Raw genomic sequence first — 15,735 nt, 5'->3', positions numbered from 1 at the left:
CATGTGGCAAGGACTCCAGACCATCACAGACTACAGGACCACCAAACCCTCCCCCGCATCCTCTGATGTCTCCTTCCTCAACGAGCTCAACAACTTTTATGCTCGTTTTGAGCGAGGGAACCCCACGACCACAACCAAAACAGACGTGACACCGGATCACCAACCTCTGACTCTCTCCCCCACCAATGTAGGAGCGGTGCTGAGCAGGATCAATGTCCACAAGGCTGCAGGTCCTGATGGCATCCCCGGGCGTGTTCTCAGAGCGTGTTCTGGGGAGCTTGCAGGAGTCCTGACAGACATATTCAATCTGTCCTTGGCCCACGCTGTGGTACCGGCCTGCTTCAAATCCACCTCCATCGTCCCGATACCCAAAAACTCCAACCCATCTAGCCTCAATGACTACCGCCCAGTAGCACTCACCCCCATCATCACTAAGTGCTTAGAGCAGCTGGTCTTAGCACACTTCAAATCCTGTCCCCCCCCACCCTGGACCCCACCAATTTGCATACCGCCAGAACAGGAGCACAGAGGATGCAGTCTCCATCGCACTGCACTCTGTCCTCTCACACCTGGACAACAACAACACCTACACCAGAATGCTGTTTATAGACTTCAGTTCAGCATTCAATACAATCCACCCCTCACAACTCATCAGGAAACTGACAGACCTGGGCATCAGTTCCCTCATCTGCAAATGGTTACTGGACTTCCTGACCAACCGCCCCCAACATGTCCGGCTGGACAACCACTGCTCATCTACAATCACAATGAACACCGGTGTACCACAAGGCTGTGTGATGAGCCCTTTCCTCTACTCCCTCTTCACCAATGTTCCCTCTAATTTTTCACGTGCCTGAGCGAACACACAAACTCCCTGAGCGTCCCTTGGACCACTGTGAGCGACATCAGACGTGTGCACTGTGGTCACGCCAGCATCTAATCCATCCAAGTTACATGGTTTATTAAAATAATCAAATCACAGCATTTACATTTATGTTAGACTACTTTTAATTAACTGCTTTAGCCCACTTACAATGAAAATTTGAAAAATCCTGTTCATGACCTGTGTAGGATGTTAACACTATTGGAAGTAAAAATAACTTGAACTCCAATTTTGAAAACACAACTTTCTTTCTTTTCTTTTTTTCATAAAGCTCTGACTTGTATTATGAGTCTATGGTCTGGGAGAGAGTCTGTAACTCTGTCTGCAAAATACAGGATATAATGACCAATGTTGGGCAATTAATTATATAGTTACTTCTTCAAAAAAGTAACTCAGTTTGGCAAACAACAAAGTTTTTTGCAGCTATTTATTTTTTTAAATGCAGCCAAGGCGTTTTTTAAACAAACATTTCAAACTATTTACAGAACAATCAGCTGTTCTGCATCAAATCTGATGCCACACAAATTATTTGTGCCACTCCAAAAAATAATTTGTGTCCACTATGAGATAAAGGAGAACAACAGCCTGATACCTGCAGGCCTGACAACAGGAGATGTATCACTGCTGTAACACCTGTAACATTCAGCAGCCGCCTCATTGTTCTGACACACACAGCAAAACTATTGACTACACTACACACTAACTACACACTAACTACACACTAACTACACAAGATTTGCGCTAAACGTCTCAAATCTCTCACATCTCAGAACACCGCCGTCACTCCTAAAACTTCCCCCCGTTTCTTAACAACTAGACAACAGGAAGAAAACCAAACATTGCAGATATTTTTATCATAACTCTGGTTTTACGTGGCCGATCAACACAATTTAAAAACTGGTATAAAGTCCACACTTCTCCCGTCAGTTGTTCCGTCTGTCCTGCTCACATCTCCAATGGTTGGACACGTTGTCATTAACGTGGCTTCACTCCACATCAGCCACGCCGCTTTGCTAGCTAAAACACCGGTGTCGGCACATAAGGACGCTGTCATAGCCTGTCAGCGACGTTGATTGGCTGCGTATATACGAATGTGAATCGCATTATTGGCTGGACTACAGGATAAGGTGGCATCGTTCTAATCCCATACAGGAGCAGCCAGTCACTCACTGACTAACACTGCAAAACAGAATTGTTAAAGTTTTAATTTTAATTTCAATTCAGGTTAGATTTTTTTTGTGCGCAACGCAGATTTTCTGTGCGCAGAGACCGTGCCAGCAGTGCGCAATTGCGCACGTGCGCAGCTTAGAGGGAACATTGCTCTTCACCCATGACTGCAGACCTGCTGATGGTTCCAACACCATCATTAAGTTTGCAGATGACACCACGGTGATTGGCCTCATCAGTGACAACGATGAGACCGCCTACAGGGAGGAGGTGGATTGTCTGGCTGAGTGGTGCGACACAAACAACCTGCTGCTTAACACTGAGAAGACCAAGGAGCTCATCGTGGACTACAGGAGGAATGCTGACCCACATCCACCCATCCACATTAAAGGGACGGCTGTGGAGCGTGTGAGCAGCTTCAAGTTCCTGGGTGTCCACATCTCCGAGGATCTCATCTGGACGACCAACTGCTCCAAGCTGGTCAAGAAGGCTCACCAGCGCCTCTTCTTCTTGAGGACTCTGAGGAAGAACCACCTGTCCTCAGACATCCTGGTGAACTTCTATCGCTGCACCATCGAGAGCATCCTGACCAACTGTATAACAGTCTGGTACGGGAACTGCTCTGCCTCGGACCGGAAGGCGTTGCAGAGGGTCGTGAAAACTGCCCAGCGCATCGCCGGAGCACCACTTCCTGCCATAAAGGACATCTACAGGAAGCGGTGTCTGAAAAGGGCTGGGAAAATCATCAAAGACCCCAGTCACCCATCACATAGACTCTTCACCCTCCTGCCCTCTGGGAGGCGCTACAGGAGCCTCCGGACTAAGACCACCAGGTACCGGAACAGCTTCTTCCCCACAGCTGTCAGACTCCTGAACTCTGCCTCCTGACATCTGACCCACGTTAAACTCAAGGACTGAACATACACACACCCACAACCACCCCCCCACACACACACACACACACACACACACACACACAATGGACAACCGTACCCTCAAACACACAATAATAACATGGACTGAACCACCACTCACAACCACTAGCACTTTACCACTACTGTATAGTTCTGTGTAAATATCATTCTGTACATACAATAATTTTTAATCCTACAACTGTTTATAACTTGCATAGTTCACATTTCTGTATAACTGTATATCTCATATTTCTGTATAGTTTTTATTTCATATTTATATCCTGTTCACAGCCTGTACATACTTATAGTTATAGAATATTCATAACATGCTTCATACCGTGTACATTATAACATACCATATAGACCCTTTTCTGTAATATACTTACATATCTATATTATTGCTAATATATATTGTAATATATCTATATCATGGCTAAAGCACTTCTGGATGGATGCAAACTGCATTTCGTTGCTCTGTACCTGTGACATGTGCAATGACAATAAAGTTGAATTCTATTCTATTCTATTCGTTGGCTGATTCCTGGTTCACAGGAAGCTTGTTACAGGTGATTCAAACTGCATTACCCACAATCCTTTGCTGAGTTATCGCACAGAGGGAGGCACAGTAGGACTCTCAGTTCCTGCTGCTACCAGCAGGTGGCAGCAGAGCCTGACACAAAGGTGTGTGTGAGGCTACCGTCCAGCCTCAGAGGAAACGGTTGCTGATGAGGCGTTCAGGAACAGCTTAATAAACCTGGTTATGTTTGCAAGCAGGTAACAGGAGCGTCCACAGACGCTACAGACCAGGGCCCTGTTTCAGAAAGCGGGCTTAGAAAACTCAGAGTTAAAAATGATACTCAGGGTTGAGTAACCCCGAACTGTCCAACTCGGAATATTCGGTTTCAGAAAGGCTGATAACAATTAGTTCAATCAACGCGGAGTTGCTTTAACCCCAAGTTAAGCGCGTGCACGAGGATACATAAAGCCCTGATTAGTGGAGCACAGATTAAGCGAGTCACCATGGAGACGGAGGGAAAGAAGGCGCGGTCAATGTATTTTACAGCGCTTGAGGCCGAAATTCTGATGGCAGCATATGCCAATAACATGCAAATTTTGCGGAAAAAAAGTAACACAGCCTCAGCTGCAAAAGAAAGGGAGCATGCATGGCAAAACATAGCCGACAGAGTCAATGCGTGAGTGTTAATTTAAACATTGATCTAGGGATTTCCACCCATTTAACACGTTATTTTATCATATTTCATTTTATTTTTTATTTTATACATTTTATTTTGTGATGTGATGTGAGCGCAGGTGCAACCCAACAGGCCCCAAACGTTCCTGGCAGCAAGTAAAAATGAAATATAAAAATATAGTCCAAACAGGTAAGGTGTAATTGTATTATGAGCCATAGTGCTTGGTCTGTTTGTCCTATGTAAATCAATTGCAGTTAGAGGCTACATTAATTTTCTTTCTGTAAGCACTTATTGAAATTATCTGAGCACATTACAAGTACATAGTTGCTTACTCTGTATGCTCAAATGTGACCCGTTATAACCAACAGAAAAAAAGCGGAGGCCCGAAAAACAGGTGGGGGACCTCCACCACCACCACCCACAGAGGCTGAGCAGTTGGCCCTCAGCCAAAACAGTGGGCGCCCTGTGGCTGAAGGCATCTCTGTGGGGACATCCTCTGAGTCAATAACCCCGCAAGACACAAGTGCCTACATAAGAGATAAATTCAAAATAATACATGATGTGCATACATCCTTTCTTCACAGTCACCTTTGCAGTGCTACTCATTCATTTGATAAACTCTTTACCATAATGAATTATTTTGTAGTGAAGTTAATTTCCTACTGATTTTGCCTTCCCTCAGTCTTGGTTGTCTTTGAGAGCATAATGACAATGAAGTGTAAGGTGATTGGTATATGTTTGTTAATTGCCATTTGGTCCCTTGTAAGTTATAAGTGACCTGTATAAACCTCATATTCTATCAGTTGATGGTGATGGTGTACTGCATCTGGTGCAGCCTCCTGTTGAGCCAGACCAACATGCAGTTGTGAGTACTCTTAATACTCCACAGATCATATGAGTTTACAGTAGAACAGCAATGTTGTTAATTTCATTACTACAGGAAAATAATGAAGAAACATTGACAGCTGTTACAGAGGAAGAAGCAACAGAGACACTTCATGAGGTTTACATCTTACAATGGAAAATATAACAATTGAATAAAATGTGGTACTATAATAAAACCATGGACTTTCTATGTCTCTAACAGAGTGATGATGGAAATGCAGAGGAAGAGGGTCCAGCCACTTCTCCAACAAACCTTTCCTCAGTAAGATGTTCAGCACTGATTTACAACCAACCTAAGTAGGCATGTACTATGAATGTCAATGCTATTTCCTGTGTTTCAATAGTTCCCTGTAAAGCAGCTGTACAAGACCTATTTGATCAAGAAAATAAAAAAATGCGACTTGGAAATGGAACACTTCAAGCAGCAGATCCAAAAGACCAAGATTGAGATTTTACTGCTGGAACATCAGTTAAGGGTGGGTGAAGTGGTCAGAGATGGACGAATTATTTCAGTGTTTGAACAACATAATAATATACTTATTAATACTTTGTGTACAGGAAATACAGGCGACCAATAAAGCCAGTTGAACAAAAAATCTGTTTATTCTTCTTTCAACATGTTGAGGTGATGGGTCAAAGGAAATGATTGTGACATATGGTGTCTCTGACTGCTCTTCCATCTTGTCTGTCCGTGGGAGGGTCAGGATGTTCATGGTTTGGATCACTGCTGATGTTTGGTTCAGAAGGACAGTGTTCTCCTCTAATTGTGGCAATGTTGTGAAGAATCACACATGCCACAATAATGTCACATGCCCTTTCTGGGGTGAAGGCACTGGAACCGGGCCTTAAGCATTCCGATAGTCATTTCAACTCTGGCTCTTGTCCTGCAATGAGCCAGATTATATCGCTGCTGTGGGCCCGGGTCAGGGTCAGGGTAAGGGGTAAGCAAATAGGGTAAACATGGATACCCCCTATCACCAAGCAAGTAGCCAGTGAACTCTCCTAAGACAGAAGGATACACTTCAGTTCAAATGTCCCTGTAGCAATTGGTCTTTATATATTTTAAAGTATTTTCAACTCACCATGTCCAAATTTTGTGCTCAGTGTACATTCACGAAAAATTTGTGAGTCATGAACAGAGCCTGGCCACTTGGCTTCCACATTTGTGATAATGTTGGCAGCATCACATGTGATCTTCACAGTGCAGAGAACACAAATTAGCATCCATTACCATAATGAAATAATGTGTTAGTTTGAAATGCTACAGGGAACTATGTACCTGTACATTAATGCTGTGGAAAGACTTCCTGTTCACATAGTCTCCTTCATTTACTGAAGGGGCAATGATTGGAATGTGAGTGCCATCTATACAGCCAATCACGCCTGGGAACCCTGAAAATAAATGTAGAATCTAAGTAGTAGTTCAAGTATCACCACATCATGAATTAGGTTTTGTTCATCCTGATACCTGCAATTTTGTGGAATCCCTCTTTGATAAATCTTGTGGGTCTATGACCGGGGAACACCACAAACGAGTACAGGAGACGTTTCAGTGCAACTGTAACATTCCTGACTGCCCGACAGACGGTAGCCTTGGAAACGTGCTCAGCGTCACCAATATTATACAGAAAGCTCCCGTTTGCAAAAAACCGAAGTGCAATACAAATAATATGTACAGAACTGAGAGAATGTCCGCGATGTGTCACATGAGCAGTATAAGCCCTGAGGATGTTATTCAAATAAATTATAGATTGTGCTGAAAAACGGTAACGTTCACACAGAAAATCATCAGGAAATGATAAAATGTCCAAACGCGCTCTAATCACTCTCTCCCGGCAGAGAGCTCTGCGGAGAATTTGGGCTTCAACATCTTCTGGCTCTTCAAGGAAGGGGCACGCCATGTCTGACACTTCCTACAGTCAGGTTTCCGACAAAGAGGCGGAGAAAGTCAGGGTTAGTTGAAGTAAACCTGCTAGGGGGCAGGTTAGCTTCACGGAGTGTGTCGTCATAGTAACTCACTCAGAATTAATCTAAACTCGCTTTGTGAAACCGAAAACCCAGAGTTTTCGTTAACTCAGGGTATACTTACTCAGAGTTTGCACTAAACCGGCTTTCTGAAACAGGGCCCAGGTGTAACATACCTGGGATGATCTGATATCGTCGTGTCGGTGTTGTTCCAGGTTCAACATTGCAAGTGACCAGTCACATTGTTGTTTGCAAGCCAAGCGACTCATTCATTTATGAAATTCCAATGTTGCAAGGACAATATGTATAATGCTTACTGTTTATTAAAGAACAGTATCCTGAAATGCAAAGTATTCAAATTGCTGGATCGGCGGACAGCGGCGGTTTCTCGCAAGTTAAGTAGATTTTTTTTTTTTTTTTTTTTGCGGCGTTTTTTCCGAAGTCGCAAAAGTATGACGTCACAACAACGTGATTGGTCACTTGCAATGTTGAACCTGGAACAACATTTATGATGATGATGTGGGAACAACACCAACACGAGGATATCAGATTGTGTAACATACCTGCACATTGGAATCTTTATTCCACTTGATCGACATAAAAGAAGAGCAGCTCTGACATCTGGAATTCCACCTTAAATACATGAGGAAAGGCTGCTGCTCCTCCCAACATTCAGCTCCAAACTCCACACACATCACAGTGGGGGAACATCTGCTGCTGATCAATGCATTTATTGATCAATCACTGAGAAGCAGTCCATCTCTGCATCCACATACAGAACTGCGGCGCCATCAGGAGGTCGCCAGGTCCATCCCGGCTCCACCTCCTCGAGCATCACAGTGGTAGATAAAAGTCTGCTCGGGCATCGGTAACAGAGAAGCATCGCCCATTTACCTGCGCAGCACCTCAGGGAACTCCCTGGCTGTGTCCCAATTCAGGGTCTGCACGCTTGAAGTACGCATTTCAAGTGCGATTACGTCACCGCCACGCGACGACGGCTGTCCCAATTCAAAGTGTACTTCAAATGCATACTCCAAATGCGCCGTCGATTTCCCCAAATATCAAGCGTGGTCCGGTGCACGCTTCGTGGCCCCATATATCCCACAATCCATAGCGCGGCGGTGGGTGTGGATAATTTTGCCGCAAAATACGGCAGAAGGGAGCGGCCGAAGAGTGAACTATCAAAAGTAAGTACTGAGTATTATGTCACTTATTTATGCCCAAATGTTCAATAATGAAGAACATTAAAACATTACTGTTGGCCACATGTCGGGAAAGTTATGTGACATTAGTGATGTTTGTACTTTCAGCGGTAACTTGGTTTTAAAGCCTCTACGTCTAAATATATATATAGTCGACCTTAATCTTACAGAGAATGTGATGATTTTATGGATAATTAAAGTCAGTCATATATCCACAAACACAACAAGCTGAAAGTCAGTGATGCTGCTCGGTTTGCAGTCCTGAATATGACGGCACAAGCAGGATTCACTGCACTGTTAATGTTAGCTATGTTATATTGCTGCCTCTGTTCGGTGGTGTCGAGCCAAACGGACTTTAACGTGTGTTTGAACGAGCTGACGGTTCACTCGTTAAGCTGAAAGAAAGATGCTTTAATCACAGGAGTCACACATGTGTCCACTGGACCATCTGGGAACTCTTCTTGTTTAGCACTCGTAATAACACAAACACTAAATCCTCCTTCTCTTGTGCTGTTTTGTAGCAGTGTGTACACCTGAGACTGTCACCTGTCTGTCTGTCCTGCACTCTCTCTCTGTTTCTTTCTCTCTGATTGTGGAATAAAAGTATGAACATGTATTTATAAGTTACACTTGTGTTTGAATCCTGCAGCTTATCACACATTTGATTTCCATGTGTGACGACTGCAAGTGTCCAGAGTGAGGACAGACTGAGGGACCCACTGCTGCACATCATCTGTGAGGCTTTGCACCCCTGATGATCCACCAGGACAAACTCAGCAGTGTGTGAGGAAGAGGAGGAGGAAGAGCCAGCAGCAGCTGACAGATGGAGAGAATAGACAGACTGTTCCCTGTTTGTGAAGGACTGCTAGGAAAGTTTAACATAAATAATTGTCTGTCCTGAATCAGTCTTATTAGGTAATGTTCAAATAATGTTATCATCCCAGTGTTTTCAGTGTGGGAGAAAGTACACAGGGCCTTCAAGTTACATACTATGAAAGGCAGCAACAAGTTTAATATTCAGAAACCTAAAGTATGTATCAGCAGCAGAATGGAGCTAAAAATAAATGTTTGTTTCAGTTCTATGAAGCTTTGAGTATTTTGGATTAGTAGCACTGCTGTGTTTGTTGCATCATATTGCTGTAATTGTTTATATGCTTTATATATTCTGAGCTAAGTTGATCTATAGTGTTACATCATATTCTATAAGGATGTTATGTGTTTGTAGACTTTCTGCCCAGTTTGACCCATTTAGCAGAAGTCAGCCTGTTTAAGGCTCTGATATCTATTCTGTATGACTTAAAGCAGTTATGACATGGTCTGATTTTCTCACCCAATAAAGGAATATTTCATATATCAGTCTGATCTTCATTCTATCAGAAACAGTTATCACAGCTCGTACATTTGCTTTTTACACATATATGTAAGCATTGAGCCAAATTTAGTAATGCCAACATACTGAAGGAACAATGTTTGTCTCTTATATATAATACATCTGTATATACACTGTCAGAGATACTTGTCTTTGAGTGAAGATTTAAGGTGACAGGAAATATAAATAACTGCAACTTGAATCTTTGACCCAGAGTTCAAGCTCATAATATATATATTAAAATATATATATATATATATATATATATATAATCTGACAATACTATAATACTGTCCATATTATATTAACATTACCACAGTGAGATGACTTTAGTCTCATGAATAACATTAGCTAATTATTATTTACTAGCTAATCTTAAATGACTGTTCAGTACAGAAATGAAGCCCAACTATCATGTTTTACAGTCCTGTGGTCTCAACTAATCAAAGTGATGTCATGACAAAAATGAATGACCAACAAAACATTTTTTCTCCTTCATTTCTGTCACACAAAGCTGTATGAAACATTTCTCACGGTTAGTATCATGGTTGCTAGGCAACCTGAGCAGCACGACGAAGGCTAGACCGTCCCATTTCACAAGCCTCTCACTTCCGCACTTCCCGTACTTGTAGTACGCACCGTACGTAGTACGCGTAGTGTGCGTACTTCAAGCGTGCAGACCCTGAATTGGGACACAGCCCCTGAAGGCCTCACAGGTCATGTGACGCCACGATGAGAACATGAAAAGGTCGAACACGGGAGCGCCAGCTTCAGTCAGTCACACTGTTCACAAGTTGCTGTATTAATAAAGTTTTAACCAGGAAGTGAAGCTCAGACACGAGAGGATCTGATTAGTTCCTTCATGCAGTACAAACCAAACTCCAACCTGACTTAAAGGTCCTTAAAACAATAACAGAAACCCCTCTGACCTCTGACCTGTACAGGTGAGGGAGCTTCAAGAGCAGCGATGCAGTTTTGCAGAGCTCTGATTGGTCAGACGGCATCAACTTTAAACTTGTTAATCTGGAGGTGGTTACCATGGTTAACAGGAAACTCTGGTTTGTGCCCTCTACAGTGAATGGTCACATGATGAAGGTGAGGAGGCGGAGCTTTGTTTAAAATATTTTATTAGCTTTAAAATATACATCGTTTACAAACTGAGAAAATAAAATCGCCAGAGGTTAACAGTCCGTTTCTGTCCGCCATGCGAGACGCGGCAAGGACAGGAAACCACCCAGCTGACCCTGAAAACACCGCGCCCGGGGTCACAGGTCAGCGACCTCAGACAGCACCCGTTGGGGGTAAAGCGTGAGGGGGGGTGGGTTACAATCAGACACTCCCCCACTAGTTACTGTTTGTCGGTCCTCGGGTGACTCCATGTCCTCTTCACATAAGCCCCCACCCCCGCAGCCATGATGGAGTCGGCTTGGTGCAGACACATCGAAACAGAATGAGAAAAAAAAAAAAAAAAAAATACAGTAGAAACGTGTGTTTACCTTTTTAGCGCCAACAGTGAGGCCGCCCAGCTCCACTTGCACAGGTGAGCGAACTAATACAGATGCTTCCAGACGGACAAACAGGATCTGACTCATCAACGCCATTTTTTAAAAATCATCTGCACCGCAAAAGGAGACGCATGACAGCGCGACGCCACACGTTAGCACGCTCTGATAATGGAGCTTCCAAAAAACATCAGACGAACACGACAACAGGAGTTGCTCACCGCCGTCACAGGGCCTGGAAATCAAGGACCCACTGCCGGGAACACCTGCATGTTTCCCTGATGCATGCTGGGACACCGAGTCACTTTAAAGAGGAAGCAGACAAGAAAACGCCACTTCAGTCTGACCTCAGATCACCAGAGTTGTTCATCACCGTTTCCTACCTCTTTAGTTAATGCTTTTATTCTGAAAAGTATTAACTAAAGTCTACAACACACTGACGCTGTGAAGCGTTTTAATGTGAAGTTTAAAACAAGCAGAGTGATGTCATCGCTCTGACAAGTTGCATCATTAAAGATGTACGAGTCCTCATGTATCATCTATTTATACCCGCTCTCTCACACACACACACACGCAGGCACAGACACACACACACACACGCAGGCACAGACACACACACACGCAGGCACAGACACACACACACACACACAGACACGCACGCACGCACGCACGAACACACGTATTTTGGTTTTGTGAGGACTCTCAGCCTCAAACGGTCCCAGGACTCCGACCCTGAAACCTGGTCTGTTTGGAAAGTCTCAGTGACCTCATTCCTCACAGAGTCTCACACACACACACACACACACACACACACACACACACACACACACACAGAGACTGTGAAATATTAGCGAGACGGAAAAAAGGTGAATAATTTAACAGCAGCTGACGACTCCAGCAGGAGGACGACGTGTCTGCAGGATGAAGGACTCGCAAAAGGAAAAAAAGGTTTAAATGTTTCATCAGCTCGGAGCTTTGAACCGCTCACTCCGCTCGTCTATGTGTTATACACCTGAAGTCTAAGTAGGAAGCCCCGCCCACCTTCACCTCAGTGTTTCCACTGGAAAAATGCCTGAAATGTCCTCACAAACACCTCACGTCTCTATCAACACAACCCCCCCACACCACCACCACACACAGTCCACCTGGACACGCTCAGGGTTCGATGCTCCGGCGTGACATCTGGTGCGGATTAGTTTACTTTTTCTGCTGTTTAATTTCAGCTGAATCAGTGTGTACTCTTGGTCTTTGTGTCCCATCATGCATTCTGTCACCCTGTAAAACTGGGAAAACTACATCACTGTGACATCATCACGATGTATTATGGGGCAGATGCAGCATGTTGTGAGGTCACAAACAGAGATGGCGTCCTTCAGCGAGATGTCACGTGCTGATTCGCATCGTCAAAGTTACGATAAAAAAAAAGAAAAAGTAAAACTCAACACCCCAGAGTCCCACGATGCCACGGTCGGACCCAGATGCCTCACTTCCTGTTTGAACTGCGAGTTACAGGAGCGGGCACATCTGACCTCACATGTGGTCATTGCGTGGTCGCTGCCGTCACTAGTAGGTACCAGATGTACAAGTTAATCCAGTCAGTAAAATTTGAATTGACCATTGGCGGTAAACGATTGTGCCCTAAATATTATGCAGCCATCTGCCACCGGGTGGCGCATCGCTGTTGAGAAATGCCATAAACATGAACATGAACGCCACGACATTTCCCCAGAGGAGGAGGGAGGCATGAACTTCCCTGCTGCCACAGCAACCGGACTTCCGATAAGTGTCGGCGTGCATCGTTCAAAATGCTCGTGCAGCGTTTAGTCCGTGGAGTTTCAGACATACGCACAGGTGTGTAAATGTCACGGAGTGTGCACACCGGCAGTTTACGTCTCAGACAGCGCTGAAACTCGTCAAACAGCCAATTGTCGCTACGCCGCAACCACAACTCGACCTTCCCACCACATCAGCGAGCAGCCTCGCTTCATGGTGACACGCCTGTCAGCGACTGCAGCGCTCTGCGCTGTGACATCACGTCCCGTGAAAGTGACTGAAACCTGTGGGCAGCTCCTGTTTGTGTAAATAGTTTTCTCTGCAGGAAACCTGAAAACAGCCCCTGAACATTCCAGCATTAATCCGTCCAATGATAGATCACCTTCGTTAGTCAGAGAGGCGGGGCGATCGACGACCCAACGTCGGGCCTCGGTGGGAGTGACAATCAGAGCTGTGAGGAGGCAACGAGCTGACATTCGATCAGAAGAACAGACTGAGGTCACGTATGGAGGCTCACAGGTGCCACAAATATAAACTGCTCCAGGCCACCAGGAGCGCTGCAGGAAGTCAAACAGATCCTTTGATTTCTAGTTTTAACCCCAATTTCCCTCACTATAGAGGCTTTTATTTTGTAGGAATCAGGTTGCTACTTAAAGGAATATTAGTTAAGTTTTTGTTTTCAATCATCATTTAAATGAAACTGACATTTCTGTGACCGCCAGGCTTCCGTAGACGCACGACAAAAGCACAAACTGATCAGAAAAACCACAAATCAATAAACGGCAAACAATAAAACTAATAACAGATCAATACTCAACATTTCACAACAAAAGAACAAAAACATGACAGCAAAAAAACAAAACTGGTACATTCCAGGTGTGAGTCAAAGAGAAGCCCCGCCCCCAACCCACAGGCGCAGTCCTAGTGTTCGAGGGGGCAGAGGTGAATCTGGGTCAGAGGCCAAACCTCAGTCTGCAGCTCCACAACAAATCAATCAGCTGACTAAACAACAGGAAATCAATGATTAGTACTGACTTCAAAATAAAAGTCTTAGTAAAAAGACTTAGTGTGCCCGGTGTCACACTCTCAACCATGGAGTGAGAGAGTGAGAGACTGAGGGCGCGTGAGGCACTGTCTGTGTGTGTGTGTGTGTGTGTGTCTCTTCAAAATAAAAGCTCCTGCTCAGGAAAGAAGGCAAATACATCCGGTAAAGTTTTGCTTTTAAAATCTGTTTTTCTGCTCCATCTCTCTCACGCACACACGCACAAATGCCTGACGTGGTTTTGAATGTAGATTGTTCAGAATTTAAATGAACCTTTAATTGTCCACATACTTTTGCTCATACTGTATACACTATATGCAGACTCATAATCAAAGACGCCATATGGACATAAATATGCGGACACCTTCGTGGAGCGCCGATACCCAAACAGTCAAAACTATTTTTTTTCCAAATTCACAGGAATGTCAAACTTCAGTTTAGGCTGTCCACATACTTATGGACATTATCTGATGATTGATTGATAATCAGCTGATCAGAACTCTATGGGCCTCATTCACCAATATTTGCGTGGAAACGTTCTTAAATGGCGCCATATTACAGCTGGATTCACATGTGCACCGGCCTGTTTCCATTAATCAGCCCTGAGCAATCGCAATATAATTAGCATACTATCCACATATAGCCCCGCCCCCATTTTTCTATCCAAGGACACACGCTTACGTGTCTGAGGCGAAGAAAAAGAAACTTGAATTATAGTGTCCGAGGAGGAAGCGACCACTGTTCAAATGTAGACAAACAAAGTGACCGTCAGGCTAATGGGAGTGCTGAATATGTGACGCGGACACTGCAGCGTTCTCTGACCGCACGTACGGATTCAGGTACGAAAACAGAAATCACAGATTTGTGTGGACGTACTGTTAGTGAATGAGGCCCACGCACACACTCTCACACACACACACACACACACACTCACACACACACACACGGTTTGCCAAGCGTTACGATTGACATGTCCACATACTTCTGGCCATGTCTCCTCTCTGCTACATCATCACCACTCTGGACACGTCATCAGACCAAAAGTACGTGGACATGCAGCGATTCGTGTCTCATGCACACACCCGGGTGGGGCAGCGAGCTCGGCAGCATACGGTAGAGTATGGCTATATCCTGGATGGGTGTGACCTCTGACCTCAGCATCAGGTCAGCGGCGCACAGTGCGGGGCGAGCGAGAATCAGTCCAGCAGCGTGCCTTGCTCCTGGGCGCGGGTCAGGCTGTCTTTGCGGTGCAGGTGGTGCACGCCCATCCTCTTCGGGCTCTTCTGGGGCCGATGTGGTGCAATGGCGCCAAGGGCGGGGTCCAAGTCCATTAGACGGGGCGAAATGACAGGCAGTTCGTGGGGCAGGATGTCTCTCTCCTCCCCTGAGCTCTCGCCCTCCTCCTCCAGCTTCCTGCGGGCGTCGCCGGGGCTGGTCACCACGGTGACCGCAGTGTCCCCGCTCCCGCCATCATCATCCAGGTTCATCAGCAGCTGCTCTCCCTCCTCCTCCGAGCCGTCCCTGCCGCCGTAGCAGCCCCGCCTCCCCACCCGCTGTTCGGTGTCCGTGTCCGTGTCGAGGCTGGAGCCACGGCTCGGCGTCCAGCTGCGCGCCGACGAGCCCTCCTCGCCATCAGAGTACGCCGCCCTGTGCCGGTCTGAGGAGGAGGCCACTCCCACCGCCACCTGCCTCCTCCTCTGCAGCTCCTGAGCCGTCTGGCTACTGAAGGACGTGCGGTGCAGCAGCGTGCCGTCGCTGGACGGTGCCATCTTCTCCACGAACATCCGCTGCCAGTTGGTGAGCAGGTCTTCCTCGGAGCTGCCAGAGCTCGCCAAGACAC

General features: G+C 45.4%; 2 protein-coding genes across 2 annotated transcripts in view; both read right to left on the bottom strand.

Moving 5' to 3' along the window:
* Window positions 1-5,775: 5,775 nt before the first annotated feature.
* On the bottom strand, window positions 5,776-7,470 carry LOC109204699 (putative nuclease HARBI1). The gene is made up of 4 exons (XM_019366242.2): window positions 6,511-7,470; window positions 6,322-6,434; window positions 6,125-6,236; window positions 5,776-6,044 (listed from the first exon to the last, which is right to left on the bottom strand). The coding sequence occupies exons 1-4, from the start codon at window positions 6,941-6,943 to the stop codon at window positions 5,848-5,850; spliced, it is 855 nt and encodes a 284-aa protein (XP_019221787.1). The 5' UTR covers window positions 6,944-7,470; the 3' UTR covers window positions 5,776-5,847.
* Window positions 7,471-10,688: 3,218 nt separating this feature from the next.
* The window catches only part of tjap1 (tight junction associated protein 1 (peripheral)), a 28,465-nt gene continuing 23,418 nt past the window's right edge, over window positions 10,689-15,735 (bottom strand). Inside the window, 1 exon segment of the mRNA XM_019366298.2 lies at window positions 10,689-15,734. Coding sequence (XP_019221843.1) covers window positions 15,092-15,734 — 643 coding nt within the window. The 3' untranslated portion in view covers window positions 10,689-15,091.

The sequence above is a fragment of the Oreochromis niloticus genome, linkage group LG13 (assembly GCF_001858045.2).
Source record: "Oreochromis niloticus isolate F11D_XX linkage group LG13, O_niloticus_UMD_NMBU, whole genome shotgun sequence".
NCBI lineage: Eukaryota > Metazoa > Chordata > Actinopteri > Cichliformes > Cichlidae > Oreochromis > Oreochromis niloticus.
The sequence above is the reverse complement of the archived record's forward strand: the minus strand, read 5'-3'. Positions and strand labels throughout refer to the sequence as shown.

Bases quoted from the DNA above. Each gene is read 5' to 3' on its own strand.
- LOC109204699 (XM_019366242.2), bottom strand. From the start codon at position 6,943: ATGGCGTGCCCCTTCCTTGAAGAGCCAGAAGATGTTGAAGCCCAAATT. The intron at 6,237-6,321 runs GTACATAGTTCC...TGCACTGTGAAG, and splicing joins TCCACAGCATTAATGTACAG to ATCACATGTGATGCTGCCAA. The intron at 6,045-6,124 runs GTGAGTTGAAAA...CTTCTGTCTTAG, and splicing joins GAGCACAAAATTTGGACATG to GAGAGTTCACTGGCTACTTG.